The 22,296-nt window shown below is 39.7% G+C and overlaps 1 protein-coding gene across 3 annotated transcripts in view; it reads right to left on the reverse strand.

Moving 5' to 3' along the window:
• The window catches only part of MRPS28 (mitochondrial ribosomal protein S28), a 210,512-nt gene extending 189,096 nt beyond the window's left edge, over nt 1-21,416 (reverse strand). The window contains exon 1 of one of the 3 annotated variants that reach the window (XR_009253776.1): nt 21,054-21,416. Coding sequence is in view for 2 of the 3 variants with exons in the window: in XM_058699927.1 (XP_058555910.1) it covers nt 21,054-21,335 (282 nt within the window). In the remaining variant the exon portion in view is untranslated. The remainder of the gene's footprint in view (nt 1-21,053) is intronic. The other 2 variants (XM_058699927.1, XM_058699928.1) reach the window with 2 other exon arrangements.
• Nucleotides 21,417-22,296: the final 880 nt, after the last annotated feature.

Here is a 22,296-nt window from a genome sequence, read left to right on the forward strand (position 1 = left end):
ACAGCTCAGAGCCTGGAGCCTGTTTCAGATTCTATGTCTCCCTGTTTCTCTGACCCTCCCCTGTTCATGCTCTCTCTCTCTCTGTCTCAAAAATAAATAAATGTTAAAAAAAAAAATACTAATTCAAAAAGATACATGTACCCCTAGGTTTATTGCAGCATTATTCACAATAGCCAAAGGATGAAAGCAACCCAAGTATCCAGTGACAGATGAATGGGTAAAGAAGATGTTGTATATATACATACAATGGAGTACTACTCAGTCACAAAAAAGAATGAGATCTTGTCATTTTCAACAACATGGGTGTAACGTAGAGCATATAACGCTAAGTGAAATAAGTCATATGGAGAAAGACAAATATCACATGATTTCACTCATATCTGGGATGGAATGATTTCACTCATATGTGAAATTTAAGAAACAAAACAAACAAAAGAACAAATAATAAAAGAGACAAACCAAAAAACAGACTCTTAAATAAAGAGAAAAACTAGTGGTTGCCAGAGAGGAGATGGGTGGGAGGGTGGGTGAAATTGATAAAGGGTATTAAGAGTATACTTATTGTGATGAGTGTTAACGTATAGAATTGTGGAATCATATTGTACACCTGAAATTGATATAACACTGTATGTTAATTATACTTAAATAAAAAATAACCCAACAAAAGGGTTTTTTAAATTTAAATATAGATTAAGATAAACATGATTAAAGGTCTTTCAGTTACCAGGATGAACATGAGTCCTTGTTATATAATATTTTTAAATAGCTTTGTTACAATTTTCTTCTTCTTCCTAAAGTAAAATTTCAAGGAAAAATAGCTTCTTGTTTTGTGCTGCTCATTTTCCAATCTTTTTACAGATTGAATTTACCTGAGGTAAGACTGATCCTATAATGCAGGCTCCTTACCTTTTAATTTTTTTTAAACTTACAAACTTTTTTCCAAACACATGCTTTTTCCGAAATCCATGAGTACAGACTTGTACCTTCTACTCATCTTTAATTTGTGCATGTGGTATGCGCATTCTTTGGCTCAAACTAAGGGAACTACTAAGTTTCTATTTGTGAGAACTCATTACAGAAGAATACTAACAATTTACCTACATCCTGTATTTGGAGTAAGTTTTACATCTGTTATTTAAGAGAGAATTATTAAGAGTTCGAGAGAATACTTACCTTAAAAACTATTAAACCATTCTTATGACTCATTTTCAACGAGTGTAGTACTCCAAGGATTACAAACTCAAATGCCAGGCTGGGTGGGGACTTGGTAACGAGCAGAATACGTGCCAGTCTAAAAGGCAGAGCCACTACTCAGCTCTAGCTGCAATTGCAATTCAGGTCCAGTGTTGCCACATCTTTTGATTTTCCAAGAAAAGCCAAAAATCCAAGTATCAATGTAAAATTTCTAATTTTTCAATGTTCGCACATTGAAAAAAAGCCTTTCATTTTATAAATCTGATGAAACACACTTTGGCCCAAAGACCAAAGCTTATGACCTTTGCCTCAAGAAAAAGAAAGTCAAAGGAAATGAAAGTCGAAACATTTGGCTGATACCAAGTCCTTCAGATGCTAGAAGGAGGGTATGGTGATGGGTTTGTTTCAGAGGGTTGAAACACATTGGGAAAGAATCCTGAGTACTAAGTGTCGATCTAAACCAAAGACAAGTCAGAAGATCTAGATGGCAAACAGAACTGAAAAGGTAGCCAGGAATATCATGCTTTGAGCCGTAACACTAATTTTATAACTCTACAGAATATGATATTAAAGGTCCTTAAACAAGCACCTTGAAAAAATAGTTCTCTCTTGCAGACAGCCAAGGATGAAACACATCCTACAGGCTCAACACAAACAAAGGCTAGGAGTTGCCCTCTAGAGGCCGTGCAAACAGTAACACCAACCCAGCAGTGGCAAGAGCAGCTACTACTACTATTCGACTAGCCAGCCACTATGTCATCCACAACAGCTGCCACCAGGGCGGCTGAAAAGAGCACCACTCAAAGGAAAAAACAGAATATCAATGCTGGGCTCTCATCCTGCCTGCAGTCAAAGAGGGTCCCTCCCCTTTGTCCCTAGGACCTGCTTTCCCAATACCTCACTCCTGTGGTTGACAGCTCCTCCTTCCTCACTCCTCCCCCTCCTCCTCCTCCTTTTCCTTTCCCCCCCTACTTTGGAAGACTTCCAGTTGAAGCCAGGGTCTAATTAAAACAGCCTTAGATGACAGGGAGATCCAGTAGTAAATCTAATGGTTAAACATTTATTGAAAATAATTTAGCCACCACTAGGGCCTGTTCCTAAAATAACACAATTTCCTTCATAACTGTGAAGAGATTTTTGGGCTAAGATTAGTATGATAGTAAAAGGTGTTTCCTACGTTTCAGAAAATAATTGAATGTTATCGACTAATTATTTAATAAGATCTCAAGACTTTTAGTTCTGTCATGAAATATTTATACTATAAACTTTACAAAGTTATGAATATTTTATATTGAAGTATAATTGACAAATAACATTATGTTATGCCATTAAAACAATTTCAGGTATACAACATAATGATTTGATACTTGTGTATACTGTGAAATAACCACAATAAGCCTACTTAACATCCTTCACTATACATACTCACAAAAAAACATGATGAGAATTTTTAAGATCTAGTGTCTTAGCAACTTCCAAATATACAATATAGTATTATTAACTATAGTCACCATGCTGCATTCCCTTGACCTATTTATTTTTTTAAGTGTAAGTGTGCATCTTTTGACCCCATTTACTGCCCCCACCCTCTAAACTCCTACTTTTGGCAACCCCAATCTGTTCTCTGGATCTATGAACTTTTTTTAAATGAGATTTTTGGTTTTTGTTTTAGATTCCACATATAAGTGAGATCATATGCATTTGTCTTCCTCTGACTTATTTCACTTAGCATAACGAGGCCCATGAATGTTATTGCAAATGGCAAGATTTCCTTCTTTTTTCATGGCTGAACCATTTATGGCATTCCATTGTGTATATGTATACGCACATATATACACACCATGTTTTCTTTATTCATCCATCAATGGACACTTGGGTTGTTTCCATATCTTGACTATTATATATAATGCTGCTATGAATATGGTGGGTGGTGCATACATCTTTCTGAGTTAATGTTTTGACTTTCTTCAGATAAACACCAGAATTGAAATTGCTAGGTCATACGGTAGTTCTTTTTTAAACTTTTTTAGAAACTCTGTACTGTTTTCCATAGTGGTTGTACCAATTTACATTTCCACCAACAGTGCACAGGGTTCCTTTTTCTCTACATCCTCACCAACATTTATTATTTCTTGTCTTTTTGATAATAGCTATTTTAACAGGTGTGAGGTGATATCTCATTGTGGTTTTGCTTTGCATTTCCCTGATTAATGATGTTGAGAATCTTTTGCATACTTGTGGGCCATCCATGTCTTCTTTGGAAAAAGGCCTACTTAAATTTCCTGTCCATTTTTGTTGTTTGGGGATTTTTTGCTACCAAGTTATAAGAGTTCTTCATATATTTGGGATATTAACCTCTTATCAGATATATCACTTGTAAGTACTTTCTCCCATTCAATAGAATGCATTTCACTTTGCTGATTGTTTCCTTCCTCTGCTGTAAAAAGCTTTTTAGTTTGACGTAGTCCCACTTGTTCATTTTTACTTTTGCTGCTTTTGCTTTTGGTGTCAGATTTAAAAAATCATTGCCAAGACCTATGTCAAGGACCTCACCACCTATGTTTTCTTCCAGGAGATTTATGGTTTTAGGTCTTACATTCAAGCCTTCAATCCATTTTGAGTTACTTTTTGTGTATGTTGAAAGACAGTGGTCCAATTTCATTCTTTTGCATGTAGCTGTTCAGTTTTCCCATCACCATTTATTAAAGAGACTGTCCTTTCCCCTTGTATATTCTTGGCTTTTTCATCATAAATTAACTGAACATATACCCACACCTAGAAGTGTGGGTTTACTTCTAGGCTCTCTATTTTGTTCCATTGGCCTATATGTCTGTTTTTATGCCAATAACATACTGTTTTGAATACTACAGCTTTGTAATATAGTTTGAAATCAGGGATTGTTGTGCCTCCAGGTTCTTTTTTCTCAAGATTGCTTCGGCTATTCAAGATATGAATAATTTATATATATATACACACACACACACACACATATATATATATATGTATATATGTATATGTAATATGTATATATTTATATACTTTTTTAATGTTTATTTTTGAGAGAGAGAGAAAACAAGTTGGGGAGGGGCAGAGAGGGAGGCAGGATCCAAAGCAAGTTCTGTGCTGACAGCAGAAAGCCCGATTCAGGGCCTGAACTCACAAATTGTGAGATCATGACCTGAGCCAAAGTCGGACACTTAACCAACTGAGCCACCCAGGCACCCCATGAATAATTATATTTTAAAGAAGATTTTAAATTCAAGTAGTAATGGTACTGTTTTTTGTTCCATTATTTTTGCCTCTACTTTGTCACATTTTACAGTGGAAGTCAATGTATTTTCAGTGAGTGAAATGATTTTACCACAAGCATAAGATCCTTGGATTAACACTTGAATTTGCTTTTAAATTGTAAACTCCTTATACTGTTTGGATGCTATGTCAAGTAATCAGACAAAGCTCTCCTTCAAAAATCATAATCCAGAACCATTTCTGAATTCCTCATTTACTTGTCAAATGTTTTCTAAAAACAATAAATGAAGCAATTCCTTCAATCCATGTTGACAACCACCATTGTTAGCTGAAGCAGACTACAGAGACTGGAGGCAGACTGTCACCTGCCGGGTATTATCATGGAGCTCAGTGTCTAACCCTGGTTATGGAAAATGTTGCTATAAACCTCATTCATAGAGTTGTCATAGATAAAGCAGGTACCTAAGAGTTGACTGCTTCCCTTAAGAATTGATTATAGAGGGGCGCCTGGGTGGCGCAGTCGGTTAAGCGTCCGACTTCAGCCAGGTCACGATCTCGCGGTCCGTGAGTTCGAGCCCCGCGTCAGGCTCTGGGCTGATGGCTCGGAGCCTGGAGCCTGTTTCCGATTCTGTGTCTCCCTCTCTCTCTGCCCCTCCCCCGTTCATGCTCTGTCTCTCTCTGTCCCAAAAATAAATAAAAAACGTTGAAAAAAAAAAATTAAAAAAAAAAAAAAAAAGAATTGATTATAGAGCATGGGCGCCTGGGCAGTCAGTCAGTCAGTTAAGCATCTGACTCTTGATTTCCGTTCAGGTCATGATCTCACAGTTCATGAGTTTGAGCCCCGCATAGGGCTCTGTGCTGACAGCTCAGCTCAGAGCCTGGAGCGTGCTTTGGATTCTGTGTCTCCCTCTCTCTGCTCCTCCCCTCCTCACACACACACACACACACACACACACACACACACTCTCTCTCTCTCTCTCTCTCTCTCAAAAATAAACATTAAAAAAAATTTTTTTAAATGTCATGTTCTAAGATCCTATATAACTCAGTACTATACAATTTCTTTTTTGTCAATTGAAGTATAATTAACATACAGTGCTATATCAGTTTCAGGTGTACAATATAATGATTCAACAATTCTATACATTACTTAGTGCTCATCATGGTAAGTGTGCTCTTAATCCCCTGTATCTATTTCCCCCACTTTCACCCACCTCCCTTTTGGAAACCACCAGTTTGTTCTCTGTATTTAAGAGTTTGGTTGTTGAGTTTTGTTTTGTTTTGTCTTTTTTCTTTGTTTACTTGTTTTGTTTCCTAAATTCTATATATGAGTGAAATCATGTGGTATTTGTCTTTCTCTGTCTTATTTCACTTAACATTATACCTTCCATTTCTAGTACTATACAAATTCTTTGATAACATTCATGACATGTAAAATCAATCGTCAAATGTTTGTCTTCTTTACTTCAAGATGGAAAAGATGTCTGTTTTGTTCACTACTAAAAAAGTTTACATAAATATATTATCTTGGTTCCTGGAAGAAAAAAAAATAGGATAGAGTATTTGCTGACGATTCTAAAAAGAAACTTCTGAAATCAATTTCCATCCTATCCATGGCACCATCCCTTTCTATATTGTCCATATTCCAATGTTTAACAAACAATAGTCAAAACTTGCTTTCAGGGATCTCCTATAAAATGCTACTGCTATCTACTTCTACTTTTTATTCTAACCCTGCACAATAAAAACACAGGGACAACTAGTAAAGAATGTCTAGGAAAAGTATCCAGGGCAGGAATTGGCTCATATATAGGCACTCAAAAAAGTCCCTATGGGGGGCGCCTGGGTGGCGCAGTCGGTTAAGCGTCCGACTTCAGCCAGGTCACGATCTCGCGGTCCGTGAGTTCGAGCCCCGCGTCGGGCTCTGGGCTGATGGCTCGGAGCCGGGAGCCTGTTTCCGATTCTGTGTCTCCCTCTCTCTCTGCCCCTCCCCTGTTCATGCTCTGTCTCTCTCTGTCCCAAAAATAAATAAAAAACGTTGGAAAAAAAAAAAAAAAGTCCCTATGGTAAAAGTCTCTGTGAACACAAGATGAGACTACCAAAATGGTTCCACAGGAATACAACTGCAAGGTGGGTTACCTAAATTAATTCTGGGCTATCTGGGGTTCATTCTCCAAATTCATTCAATCTAAAGACATTCACGATCCCATTTTCATGAAAAGAGATACTGATAGCCCACAGTGTAAATGATGTACACGACAAAGCAACTACTTAAATTAACATTGTAGAAACATAACGACCTATAATCATGACAAGGTTTTGTCATGAAGAAGTATCTTCTGCCTCATATCAACTAGGTCAAAACACAGAAGTATAAAAGTGTCGTTTGCTATTAAGTGCACTGGAAAATGATAGCCCCAGGGCTTTAAATACCAGCTTAGAGGTTAACATAAGGGATCTGAAAGTTTGTGTAACTGTCCTAAAAGAAATCTTTATCTCCTTTGGCCTCAGGCTAAAGATTTCAAAACAACAACAACAACAACAAAAAACCAAAACAAACCCAAAACAAACAAACCCAAAAAACCCAACATCTAATTCTGCAGATGGCTTAATGGCAAGGCAAACTGAGTTCCCAATTTCACAGGTTCTCTAGTATTAAAACTGGGGCATTGATTAGGAAGGTGGCGAATCCTGAAATTTAGCACGGGACATATGGGCAAATGCTGATGAACCTGCAGCCCCTAGGCCCCTAACCTGTGCCAGGTATCCTCTGCCAGTAGAAGCGGCCCTTCCATCCCAGTGTGAGGAGGTTGGTCTTCCCTTTCCTGAAGTACCAGCAGTGGTCAACCCTGAGGTAGCTGTAGGGGCCCATTGGTCCTCCTAAGTATCCATCTCTCCCACTTCTCAGTGCTTGCAGACCCGCACTGTTCAATATGGTATCCACTAGACACAGGCAGCTATTCAAATTCAACTAAAATTAAATGAAATTTAAAATTCAGTTCCCAAATTGCACTAGCCACATTTCAAATGCTCAATGGCCATATGCAAACAGCACAGATAGTATATATTTCCATCATTACAGAAAGTTCTATTGGATAGGACTAGACCTATAACCAAATTCAAGTCTCAGCAGACCCCAAGGGGTGAGATATAAAGTATAGTCCATGAAGGGGTATACTACACACCAAAAAGAACTATATGATTTTGTTAACTGAAATCAGTAGAAACTAAGGATCTGTATGGGAATAGATGCTAAGGGTCCTGGGTCAGGGTGAAGGGAAGACAGTATGGCCTTGGGCCAAACTGACTAATATGGGCTCACTGAGCAGAGATTCAGATACAATGTCAGCTTAAGAGGCTAGGTGTGGGTTTTGAAAGTTTGCTTGGTTGGCTGAATAAAATCTGAACCAAAAGGTAGACTACACTAGACAAAGTTGAAATACCAGAACTTCCGTAGGATACCACAGAAGAAGGTACCCAAATGCTTGGAGAGAACAGAATGTTGGAGTGGACCTTTTCACCTAGCCCTTACTGTGGTCCCCAGGAGGATCTACAAGATACTCAGTTCACCAAACCTAAGGGAAAGGCACTTGTGAGGGGAACACCAGCATTTCTGAACTGCTGTGTGGTGACTGTTCTCTGCAGGACTGACTGGTGGGAGCTGCTGCCATAAAGAGCTCTCTGAATTCAGTGGAGATAATGAGACCCTGAAGTGGCAGGAGTCAGGTCAGCACTTACTAGCCAACAACACGATGGGCACGGTTATCATAATGCAACAGAGTGTAAACAGTAATCAAAACAGTCTGACTTGAAGAGCTCTCTGGTGTTGGCTGATTGATTATGGTGTCCCAGAAATGAAACAGATAGGAAAACGCTATAGTTCTAATGAACAGCCCGCCCTGAATCACCACAAATGACTGCCAGGGCCACTCAACAAATTCCCAAACTTGAACCAATTCCCAGACACTGAGTCCTCTGAATGAAGAGGAGATCATGCAGACTGAGGAAGGATCCTGCTACATAGCTAAAAATGTGTACTGTCGATCTTCCTACTAGCTCTCCTAAAGGGAGTTGTGACTGTTTACTAGGGTGTCCACTGGGGAAGGAGAAATAATCACACTTTTCAAGGATTATGTGAACTGACATAACTCTTGAAGACCCAATTTGCTTCTAGTCAGAATAGAGGCTTATGGGAGCATGGAGGAGGAGAATGGAGTTTTAGCTCAGGCCCATCCCCTGCACTCACTTTGTGGTTGTTTCCCAAGTTCTAAAATGCATAATGGGAATAGCTTTACTCAGCAACTGGCAGAATGCCCACATATGTTCCTTAATCTGTGCAGTGAGGGCTATTAAAGTTGGAAAGGAGAAGCAGAAAATATTAGAACTTCATCTACCTGCCAAACAAGTACATTGAAGGTAATACCACATTCCCGGAGGCACTGCAATGATTAGTGCCAAGGACCTAGAAGATGCAGGATGGTGATTTCTACCATATTCCCACTTAACTTGCCTATGTGGCCCTATAGAAAACAGATGGGTCTTAGACAGTGCTAATTTAGTACCATAAACTTAATCAAGTAGTAACTCCAACTACAGCTGTTATTCCAGATGTGGTTTCATGGCTAGAGCAAATCAAATACCCCCTATCACCTGGTATGCGCTAAGTGATCTGACAAATGCTTTCTTTTTCTAGGTCTAATAGTAAACAACACATACTTCAGAGTTACATCAATTCACCAGCTCTGTCATAAACTAGCATACAGGGGCTTTGCCGCTTCATTCCACTGGACATCATATTGGTCTGTAACACATACTGATTGGACTTGGAAGCGGGAAGTTGCAACTACTCTAGACACATGGTAAGACACGTGTATGCTAGAGGGTAGGAAATAGATCTCACAAAAATGCTGGGCCTTGGTGAAATTCCTAGGAGGCCAGTGGTCTGGGACATTTTTACCACTAAGAGAGACGTGCAGTGCTTACTGGGTCTCTTTGAATTTTGGAGGCAACAAATACCTTATTTGGACATTCTTCTCCAACTCTTTTACCAAAGTGACCCAAAAAGCTGCCAGTTTTTTGAAGAAGGCTCAGAATAAGACAAAGCTCTACAATAGGTCCAGACTACCAGGCAAGCTACTCTACTACCTGGGCTTTAAGACCCTGCAGATGTGGTAGTATTTCAAGTATCTATAGCAGATAAAGCTGTAGAATGGAGATTTTGCCAGACCTCTCCAGGTGAATCATAATGCAGCTAGAGTGGCCCTGAAGGACAGGGATAAAGGAACAGCCTCCCAGGGGACAGAACTTTGAGCAGTGCACCTGATCTCTTTGCCTGGAAGGAAAGATAACCTAAGGTATGGATCTATATTAATCTGTGTGATGTGACCAATGATTTTGCTGGGTGGTCAGGGATTTAGAAGGCACATGAGTGAGAAATAAATGTCAAGGTCTGGGAAAGAGGTATGTGGATAGACCTCTCTGAATGCGCAGAGTGAGAAAATAAATGAGTCACATATAAATGATCTCTTTAGCAGAAAGAATCTTAATAATCAGGGGATGATAACCAGTCTTGTGGATGTCAACCTCTTTCCCCAGCTATTCCTGTCCGCCACCAATGCATTCAATAACAAAGGTACCACAGGAGCAGGGATGTGCTTCTGTCTTAGTGGTAAGAGGGGTATCTCAACATATCCCAGAGGCCACGAACCAATGAAAAATTTCACCAAGGTGGCAGGTCCCTGAATTTTCGTGGGATGGAGGTTATGCATTGATTCAGAAACACTGACTTCTAGTCACCCATGTTAATCTGGCTACAGTCACTGCTAAATGACCAATATGCCAACAGCAGAGACCAACAATAAGCTTCCAATATAGCATCATTCCCTGAAATGATCAGATTGCTACCTGGTAGCAGGTTATGCTGAGCCATTCTACATAGAAAGGACAGTGATATATTATCACTGGAATAAACACTTACTCTAAATATGGATTTGCCTTTCCTGCCCACAAAGCTCTATCAAAACCACCACCCACCTTACAGAATCTCTTATTCATTGTCATGGTATTCCACACAGCAGTTTCTAACCAAAGAAATCATTTTACGGAAATGATGTGGGATCATGGGCTCATGTTTAGGGAATTCACTAGTCTTACCAGTGCTGGGCCTGACAGACTAGGGAAATAATCCTTTTTTAAAAAAATCCAACTTTCTAATTTGAGATCATTGTAAATTCACATGTAATTAAAAGAAATAATACACAGAGATCCCCTGCACCCTTTACTCGGTTATCCCAAGGCTAACATCTTGTGAGACCACATAAGATACCAAACCAGGAAACTGACACTGATACAATCCACCAACAGTATTCACATTTTTACCAGTTTTACACCCAATTACTTGTATGTGTATCTAGTTCTACACAATTTTATCACATGTGAAGATTCATGTATTCACCAGTCACGTTACAGGACAGTTCCGTCACTGCAAGGATCCCTCATGCTGCGCTTTTATAACTCCCCATCTTCCTTCTGATCTCCACCCCCATCTCTAACTTTTAGCAACCACTGATCTCCATCTCAATAATTTTGTCATTTCACGAGTGTCATAAACAGACTCATAATGTGTAACCTTTCGGAATGGGCTTTTTTCACTCAGCATAATTCCCCTGAGAGTCATTCAATTTGTTATGTATATCAATCATTTATTACATTTTACTTCTAAGTAGTATTCCATGGTATGGATGTACCACAGTTTGTTTTATCATTCAACAGTTGAAGAACATCTGGGCCGTTTCCAGTTTTTGGTGATTACAAATAAAGCCACTATGAACATTCATATACAGGTTTTTATATGAACGTAAGTTTTCATCTCTCTGGGATGAATCCCCTGTGTGCTGGTGCACACATATCTCCTTTAGTAGAACACAACCGTCTCAATTTGGGTAACCAGCCAGAGAAGAGCTGCTGAACTATGACTCCTGGAATGGAAGTCCACCTCTGATTATCTGACCAAGAGCAGAGTGCTTTAAAAAGCAAGGCAAAATCCAAAATGAACAAACACTGCTTAATTTTATTCCCAAATCCCTACAAACCAGGCTCCACTCAACCGTGATAGTTTCCTTTATTTCATTTGTTATTTAACGCCACCAGATAAAAGCAAACTTAAGGGACATAATCATGTTATTAAAATTATTATTGGGGTGCCTGGGTGGCTCAGTTGGTTAAGCGTCCGACTTCAGCTCAGGTCATGATCTCACAGTCGGTGGGTTCGAGCCCCGCGTCGGGCTCTGTGACACCTCAGAGCCTGGAGCCTGCTTCAGATTCAGTGTCTCCCTCTCTCTCTGCCCCTCCCCTGTTCATGCTCTTTCTCTGTCTCAAAAATAAATAAAAACATTAAAAAAAAACAACTTTAAAAATTATTATTAACATAGGGGCACCTGGTTGGCTCAGACGGTAGACTATGCAACTCTTGATCCTGGGGTTGTGAGTTTGAGCCTCACACTGGTGTAGAGATTACTTAAAATAAAAAAGTGTTTAAAAAATGCTTTAAAACATTTTTAAAAATTATTACACAATCAAAAGAGGAACTTTCAATATAACCTTGGAAAAAAAAAAGAATACCCAAACACCTTAAAAGAATGGAGATTTCTGAGCAAAAACGAGAGTTAATAAAGATACACAGGGTTAATGCTGACTTGGGAAGTCACTAAACAACCTGAAAGAGTATGATCGGATCATATGACCACCCATGAAAGAAAATACATACAGAATATATTTATCTTTTACTTTAGGAAATGTATAGTATTATTTATAAGCATATTATAAGTGTTGACTTTTTCCTAGAGATTTATACCTACTTCAATTCACTCCTATCTTTTTTTATTGACTAGTAATTTTCTCTAAACATGCTTTGAAAATGTTAGACTCCACTGTGAAACTAAACACTTCAAAAGACTTTTCTTACTAACTTAGGGATAACTCACCTAGAATTTCATAATGTAAAAACCAGCTGGCACCATGGTTAAAATCGGAAATCTTTTTCAACATTCCTTTACATATTCGTTTTTAATTTTTTTAATGTTTTATTTTGAAAGAGAGAGACAGAAAGAGAGAGACAGAGGAGGGGGGCAGAGAGAGAGAGATGGAGACACAGGATCCAAAGCAGGCTCTAGGCTCTGAGTTGTCAGCACAAAGCCTGACAAGGGGCTTAAACTCACGAACTGTAAGATCATGACCTGAGCTGAAGTTGGTCACACAACCGACTGAGCCATCCAGGTACCCCTACATAAAATACTGGTATAAGGTGCCTGAGTAGCTCAGTTGGTTAAGCATCTGACTCTTGACTTCAGCTCAGGTCATGATCTCACAGTTCATGAGTTCAAGTCCCGCATCGAGCTCCACACTGACAGTGTAGGACCTAATTGGGATTCTTTCTCTCCTCTCTCTGCCCTGTTCTCTCCCTCTCAAAATAAATAAATAAACTTAAAAAAAAAAATAAAGAGAATAAAACATTGGTACAATTTTTAAGTCGTCAATATAAAACTAGTGAGAAAAAAAGGGTAAATAAAACTAAAGAATATTACTACTATAGGAACTTAGTAGGCTTAAAATTTACTCTAAAAATAAGAGAATTTTCCCCCTGATATTAAAACAAATCCTTTAAATAAGTTATATTTTGGATTTTTTTGGTATTCTGGGAGAATAAAATATCTGACTTATATATTCTGTCTTCTGGAATGTTCCAACATTTTGAAATAAAAAATACCAGTAAGAAATATTCATGAAAAAGTGAAAAACAATATTTTTTAAAACCTGCATGAAAGCTAATATATTGCTAAAATAAAAATATAAACTGTCTTGTAACATTACTATTCTATGTAAATAAACTAACATAGTAAAATGTTATTCTCTTATCTTAAAAGAATAAAACGTTCTACCGTGTGGTCTCAAAACCTCTCGCAAACCATTTTTCAATGTGCTGAAAATCATATGCTACCCTCTACCGTTGAGAAACAGTATTATTCACAAAGCAGAAAACTAAATATTTGCTCAACTATTGCCACCTTGTGGCTAAAAGATGGGTCATCTGCTATAGCATAGCTTCCAATTGGCTTAACAGATTCTACAAATCTCTACTGTGTAAGTGACATAACAGCATCAGAGGTTTTAAAATATTTCTTTAGGGACGCCTGGGTGACTCTGTCAGTTAAGCATTCCACTTCGGCTCAGGTCATGATCTCCTGGTTTGTAAATTGGAGCCCGGAGTCAGGCTCTGTGCTGACAGCTCAGAGCCTGGAGCTGCTTCGGATTCTGTGTCTCCCTCTCTCTGGCCCCTTCCCACTCAGTCTCTGTCTCTCTCTCAAAAATAAATAAACATTAAAAAAAAAAAAAATCTTTAGAAAATAAATAAAAATAAAATATTTCTTTTAAAAAAAAAAGAGGAAAATGTATCTAAGTTAAAAAATATATACATAGCAGGGGCACCTAGATGGCTCAGCTGATTAAGCGTCAGACTCGATTTTTGATCTCTAGGGTTGTGAGATAGAACGCTGCATTGGACTCTGTGCTGACAGTCCAGAGCGTGTTTGGGATTCACTGTCTCCCTCTCTCCCTGCCTGTCCCCTGTGCATGCTCTAAATACACACATACATATACACATACATACATACATTTAAGAAAAACACTAAAAACATAAATAAAAACATTAAAAAAAATATATTTTATATATATGCATACATACTTAGCAAACATTTACCAGGTCGTCTATACATAAGAGTATGTCATGCTGAGGGCACCCGGGTGGCTCAGTTGGCTAAGCATCTGATTTCTGCTCAGGACATGGTCTCATAGTTCATGAATTCGAGTCCCACATCCAGTGAGCTTGAGCCCCACTTCAGGAGTCTCTCTCCCTCTCTCTCTCTGCCCCTCGCTCACTCGCACTCTCTCTCTCTCAAAAAAAAGAGTATGTTGGTTACAAAAATGAAAGGAATTGGTTCCTACCCTCAAAAAAACCCCACAAAGAACTAGTTGAAGAGATAGCTAGATAAACCAGTATTAAAGGTAATAAACCAAAGAAAAACAGAAGTGGGTAAGTAAGCATGGGATGAGCATGGCACTTATAAACAACAGCATTTCAGGTCCTTTAAATGTGAGATTCCCTCGGGGCGCCTGGGTGGCGCAGTCGGTTAAGCGTCCGACTTGAGCCAGGTCACGATCTCGCGGTCCGTGAGTTCGAGCCCCGCGCCAGGCTCTGGGCTGATGGCTCGGAGCCTGGAGCCTGTTTCCGATTCTGTGTCTCCCTCTCTCTCTGCCCCTCCCCCGTTCATGCTCTGTCTCTCTCTGTCCCAAAAATAAATAAAAAACGTTGAAAAAAAAAAAATTAAAAAAAAAAAAATGTGAGATCCCTCTAGCTAGCAGCTTCAGTAAAACCTTAGGGTAAGTATTTCATGATGAGCTGCCCTTGATTAAATCACCCCCACAGGGAACGTTCCTTTTTGAGAAAAACTTGCCTCGCTCTTACTGAATAGCTCTTACTTCTGGAGGTACACATACCTACGTTGGCACTACGTTGGCAAGGATAAGAATTAAATCAATGGGTATAATTTCAACCTACATTGTTGAGTATACACACATATTGTTAAATCTAATAACAGGTCACCCAAGATATTGTAACTGTATAAATTTAATTCCAATTTGAATCAACAAATACATACTTAGTCCCTAACTTATGTGTAAGGCATTATGCAAAGAATCAAAAGAGTGAATAAAAAAATGATTCCTATTCTCCAGGGAACTACAATCTAAAGAACAGGATAGAACAAGTACTCCAATGACTTCAGTATAACTTAAGAGTTGTGTGTGTACCATAAAGGGAATATCAAATAAAGTTCCAGGACATTCAAAAGGAGTTTTGCCTCATTGATGAGATGATAAACGCCTCGTGGAGAGATGATTTTTACAATGGAATTTGCAGGTACAGAAGCTAATTCCAGGGGAAAGAACAAAGACCAAAGGAAAAAAAAAAAACAAAACAATGATTTGTTTAAGCAACAGCAAACTACTTACACGGAGAAATATTTTTGAGCAGAAACTGTTTTACAAATGAAATCTTACATATAAACCCAATATATATGACATAAATGTAGCATTTTCTGAGGATAAAGTATATTTATGGCTCAAACTGATAGCACTTGCTTATTATGAAGTCAAAAAACGTGATGATGGGGGTGCCATGGTTAAGCAGCCAACTTCGGTTAAGTCTGAGGGTTCAAGACCCGCATCAGGTTTTAGGCTGACTGCTCAGAGCCTGGAGCCTGCTTCTGATTCTGTGTCTCCCTCTCTCTCTGCCCCTCCCTCTCTCTCTGCCTCTCTCTCTCTCTCTCTCTCAAAAATGAATATTTTTAAAAAGTTTTAAAAAATGTGAACATGAAGTTATTGTGATAAAAATCACAATTTGATATCAGTGGTGAAGAATAACAACCCCAGTTCCCAATTTCTGTATTTTGTTTTAAGGGCTCAATATCAAGAAATATCCGATATGGAAAAAGAGGTGAGGAAACAGGCATTGTCATGCATTCCAAGTGGGAGTGTGGTGCAAACAGGTTTTATCTACCAAAGCTCAAATTACCTGTACACTTCTGCCCCAGCATATATCCTGTAAGTATGCAAAAAATATGTAAATGCTCACTGTAGCAGGTCTGTATTTAAAAAAAAAAAAAAAAAGCAGAAAACAATCTAGAATCTCATTAATAAAGGTCTCATTAAATAAATTACAGTACATCTATACCATGGAACACCAAGCAAATTTTTTTCAATGAGGTGTATATACATTACACATATGTAATGATAAGAAAAAATATTCAAAGTTATACTTCCATGAAAACAGCAATTTTCAGCAGCAGCAACTAAAATATACTGGGTGCTTACTAAGCATCAGACACTTGTGCTAAGTGTTTAAATAATAAATTCATTTAATCTCATAATAATTTCATGACAAAGAATTTTTACAAAAAGGGAAAAGATATACGTATATTAAGTAATTACCCAAGAAAACAGAGCTAGTAAATGACAGAAGAACCAGGATTCAAACCGAGACTATCTGAATCCAGAACTTATGCTTTTTTTTTTTTTTTTAACATTTATTTGTTTATATTGAGAGAGAGAACGCAAGTGGGAAAAGGGCAGAGAGAGGGAGACAGAGAATCCCAACCAGGCTCCACACTGTCAACACAGAGCCCAAAACGGGGCTCCATCTCATGAACTGTGAGTCTCATGAATGGTGAGATCATAACCTGAGCCAAAATCAAGAGTCGGACGCTTAACTGACTGAGCGAGCCACCCAGGAGCCCCCAGAACTTACACACTTAAAACAGTAATAATGTAATTCACAACAGTACCAACCAATTTGTGGGTTTTTTTAAGTATATATATCAATAATTAGCTTGCACTTATAAATGTACATATAAAATCTCTGGAGGTATGAAGTACGCATTTTAAAAATACACTCCAGGAGCGCCTGGGTGACTCAGCTGGTTAAGCATCCAACTTTGGCTCAGGTCATGATCTCCCAGTTCGTGAGTTCAAGCCCCACATTGGGCTCTGTGCTGACAGCTCAGAGCCTGGAGCCTGCTTCAGATTCTGTCTCCCTCTCTCTCTGCCCCTTCCCCACTCATGCTCTGTGTCTCTCTCTCTCTCTCTCTCTCACTCAAAAATACACATTAAAAAAAATTTTTTTAAACACACTCTGAAGGCATTCCTAATTTGCTGCAAATAGTTTCCTTTGTGTAACAACTCAAAAACAACAACAACAACAACAACAACAACAACAACAACAACACAGAGCAAACACACATACATACTCCCAGCCTGGAAAGTGAGGGGAAAAAAGGAAAAGAGGGCTTTTACATTTCACATTTATAATCTTCAATGCTATTTGAATTTTCCTTTTAAAGTACAGCAAATACTATTTTTATACTTTTTCAAAAATTTCGATCATAGAACAAACATGAACTTTATTCATCTTGTAAACTCAGGATATTTTTCCATTAAATAGATTCAGAAACTTCACAAAGTAAAGCAAAAGCTTTTTCATAAAGTTGAATCTCTTTCAACACCTAACAACCACTCATATTGCTCATTATAAATATAAGTCAGAAAAGCACTAAAAACTTCCAATAAACACTAAAACTAATGTATTTTCACTTTTATTACTCTTAAAATTGTTTTTGCTCAATTACTATTCTGGACAAGCACACTTAATAGATGTGCTCAAACCTGCACTATTCTTAGCTAGACAACTGTTTGTAAGCAGTTAACACAGATTTCAATTTAGACAGCCCAGGCATAATAAATTTCAAATATGCACTATGTGCACTATTCTTTCATTCACCCATTTAGCAAACATTTATTGAGTGCCCACTACAGGCCAAGGTGCTAGGGATGTAACAGAACAAGTCAGACAAGGTGTCTTCTCTCCCCTCTGAAATTTATATTCTAGTGGGGAAAAAAGCCAGGAAAAGCTTTGTTCTGAAGTGTGCACGTTGCTCTGGACCCACAGGTTAACATATTAACTACTACAAATAACCTTAAATTGAGATTAAACAGAAGGACAGGTTTTTTTTTTTTTAAGTTTAATTATTATTAATTATTTAGGTAAGCAGTAGGATTTCATTCAAAGAACATGCAATCCTGAAAGCTAAGGCCACAGAAGAGCTAAAATGTACTGAGTGAGCTAAAGTTGGCTCTGCAACAGTCACTGGGCTAAGAGCACTTCAAATGTTTTATTTCATGCAAACTCTCCCATAACCCCAGTGAGAGTTATGCCCATTTTGAGATAAGAAAGCAAACTTAAGATAGGCTAAGTAACTTGTCCAAAGTTAACTAGCAAGATGGCTGAACCAGTCTCTGAATACTGACCTTCTGAAACTGAATGGAAACTCTAATATCTGTATTGGACTGGGTCCTGTACAGCAGGCAGCAGGCTGATGATGGAATGATGTGTATTTAATCTTGCAGACAGTGCAAAGGAAGCTTTACAAGATTCTCAACCAAAGCAAAAAGAGTATCTCATTAAATCTGCCCAACTTCAGGAAGGTAACTGTCCACTGTATATAATGGCCTAGACCAGGGAGCAACTGGAGTCAGCAGCATCAATTAAAAATGGGTAAAGGCGGAGCGAGGGGGGAGTCTGGGTGCTCAGTCGGTTAAGCGTCGGACTCTTGTTTTCAGCTCGGTACGTGATCTCAGCCCCAAGCTGTGAGACTCCTCACAGACAGCACGAAGCCTGCTAAGGATTCTCTCTCTGCCCCTCTCCTGCTTAAACACTCTCTCTCTCAAAACAAATAAACTTTTTTTTTTTTAAAGAACGAGTAAAGGGATCCATGCAACTGTAAATGCTCCAAAACTACCAACTCTTTGAATGGAGACTACAACCCAGCCTCCTGATTACCCCCCTCCCCAGGGAATTTTCCTTCCTTCCATTAAACCAAGATGTTGAAAAATCCTGAATAATAAGTGAACCAGCATGTCACAACCAAACACATTTAACCTCCACCTAGTAGAATAATATTTTCTAAACTGTGTTAGGTAGAGAACAATTGCCCAGAGAGACTCCACTCAGCCTGAGCTGGACTGAACAATTCTGATATGCTGGGAATGCCAAGAAACCCTCCAGCTTCCTCTTGGATGCTTAACTGACTGAAAAGTTAAAGGGAAAGGAAGGTAATGGAATCCTGATCACTCTCAAATACCTTGGTTGGTTCCTTCATTAAACAAACATTACTGCTTACCATATGAAATCCGCAAGTACGGTCATCATGTGGGGTTTCAAATACAATACATACAATGCTACAATTTCACTCTTGCCACAATTAACTCAGCAGTTGAGAAGTATTTTCTGGTAGTTTCTGAAGGTGTTTGGAATGTAGTGATAAAGCATGGAGGAAGGGGTATAAATGAGAAATGTTGGAAGATGAGAAATAGGGAAATCCCTTATCTATATAAATATCTGGGGAATGTAAATGAATTACACTTATGTTTCCTACTTTACCACACGTAATCCTCAAAGCCATCCACCAAGGATGGATCTAAATCCATCCAACAGTCAACTTCAGGTCAGTCACTGGCATTCTTCTCGGATTTTATGACTTCTCCAGGTACGGTAGACAAATAATGCCCCCTCAAATATGTCCACATCCTAATCCCTGGAATTTGTGACTATGTTACAGACTTTGGGTGGGCCCAAAGTCATCACAAGAGTCTTTAAAAATGGAAGAGGCAGAAGAGAAGTCAGAGCGATAGGATGTGAGAAGAACTCAATGGGCTGTTGCTGGCTTTGGAAATGGTGTAGGGGGACAGTAAGTGAAGGAATGCAAGCATCCTCTGCAGGCTGGAAAGGCAAAAAAACAGATCCCACCCACAGAAAGGAACCAACCCTGTCAACATCTTGATTTTAGCCAAGTGAGACATCAGTCAGACTTCTCACCTACAGCACTAAAAATAATAAATCTGTTGTCTTAAACCACTAAATCTGTGGTAATTTGTTAGGGCAGCAAATAGAAACCTAATGCACCAGGCTTCTCCTAATCCCTGGATTTTAGGAAATTTTTGTCAATAACTATTAACAATCATTTACTAAATTCCAGGTAGTTTCCTATAATCCAGGACACAACCTGTCTGTGAACTGTTTGGTGCTGGTCTCCAAAGAAAGTACAAAAATTGAGAGTGTTTATTTTTACATAATTTACCATGGCCACACATCCAATTTCATGTCTGCTGAATTTAGTAATAAAAAATTGTGTCTCATTGGGGTGCCTAGGTGGCTCAGTCGGTTAAGACTTCGGCTCAGGACTTCAGCTCAGGTCGTGATCTTGAAATTCACGAGTTCGAGCCCAGCGGCCAGCTCTGTGCTGACAGCTCTAAGCCTGGAACCTGTTTCAGATTCTGTGTCTCCCTCTCTCTCTCTCTCTCTCTCTCTCTCTCTGCCCCTCCCCCAATCGCGCGCGCGCGCTCTGTCTCTCTCAAAAATAAAAATAAACATTTAAAAAAATGTGTCTCGTATTTATGTCTATCACTTCCAGTTCATTTATCTAGTAATTTCATCGTATTTTACAAACTATTGCCTGAAACACATGGAAAAAAAATTTAACGTCATTTACAGAAAAGGAAAGCGAAGCATTGATAAATCACTTGCTCAAGTTCGTAGAGACAGTAATTCTCTTCCACCTATCCACTGAATTAACAAATACTTATAAAGAGCCTCGTACACCAGACACCAAGCTCCACGCTGGAACTTCTGTGTATAAAGGACTCCAATAGCAGAGAGGCCTGCCTCTCCCGGGGTAGAGCCCAATTCGTCTTTGAGTCCCAGGAGTCTCCCCAGATCGCCGAACTGGTAGCGCGTCCTGCGGTTTTCCCTTCCAGCACTCACCCAGGAAGACGAGCGCAAAAAAGAGTGGGGACAAAGCAGGTAAAGGCCACAGGAAGTACAACCAACCGAGAAACATACCAAGAGCTCTCTTGGTTCCAAGTAGCCCGTTGCAGGGCCAAGACACACCCCTGACCCCAGCTCCACCTCCCAGACCAGGCTCCGCCCCGACTCCCGCCCCACCCACCACGCGGGAGCTCGCCTCAAACCCCAGCCCGGTCGACGGGGTGTCTGGCGTAGTTCCGCAACTCACTCTCTTCTGCGGGAGCTCCCCCTTTCGCCACAGCTCTGAATGCCGCTCCAAAGCGTTCGCGAAGCCGCCTGGGCGCCTTTTAGGCTCTGGGGAGTCGGAACTCTCACCCCCGGAGCTACTCTCAGTTCCTGCGCTTCGACAGGGCCGAGAGAAGAGAAACACTCGCAGGAAATGGCTCTCGGCAGTGACTGCACGGGTCCGGCACAGCGCCGCCATGACGGCTCCGAAACCTCTGACCTTGTACCTCTCCGCAAGCGCGCAGGTCACGGGGCGGAGCAGCGAATGGTCCACCCACTTACAGAGCCCTGATGATCCCTGGGCATGTTGTAGTCAGTTGATGCGGGGGGGGGGGGGGGGGGTGGGGTGGGGGGGGGGGTGGAGTGTGGCCACCGGGGGTGGTGGGGCAGATGGTTAAACTACAATCGGTGGATTAAATCGTTGGTGCCCGAGGGGCCGCCTGCTGACCGCGATCTGCTAAATTTTACGCGGAAAGCGTTTTTGACTCGTAGGAATTTCGTTCCCCAGGGTATCGCTTGAACCTTGTCCTGCTGTAAATTCTTATAATGCGACACTTGCTAGCCCCGCCGCCTGGGTTTTTTCTCCAAATGGCCGGAAGACCGGTTTTTCGGGTCTCTGCTCAAATAGGTTCTCCTTGATTACCATATTTAGAATTGGAAATCCAAACGCACTGTCGGACTCTCCTGGTTTCCTTTATACCATGTAGCATTTTCAGTATGGTCTATGGTTTAATTATAATTTGTTTTGCGTCCGCTGTCCCAAATTTGTAAACTCTTTGCTGTTGGGTCCCTGACACTGGGCACGTAATAAGGCTCAACGAACGTTTATGAAATCCTGGAGCCAAGGTTGTTTTTTTCACTTCTGAGATCAGTCCACTGACGTTACAAAATTTCATCTAAGACGTTTTTATCATTTGTCGATAACTACAATTCCATCTAAGGAATTAAAGTTCAGAATGTGCCTAAACCTGCACCACCAGAGACCACACCATCACTCATGATTTTCTCCCCTTTTCCCCACCAACGTTAATTCCCAGAATTTGTCCCTTTTCAAAACCCAGCCTAACACCATATTTATGAAGTCTTACCTGAAACGTGTTTGCATTATTATCGGTGGCTATTTCTACTTATACTTCCCTTGAAGAAAAAGTGGTAAATTG

The sequence above is a fragment of the Neofelis nebulosa genome, chromosome 14, assembly GCF_028018385.1.
Source record: "Neofelis nebulosa isolate mNeoNeb1 chromosome 14, mNeoNeb1.pri, whole genome shotgun sequence".
Classification (NCBI taxonomy): Eukaryota; Metazoa; Chordata; class Mammalia; order Carnivora; family Felidae; genus Neofelis; species Neofelis nebulosa.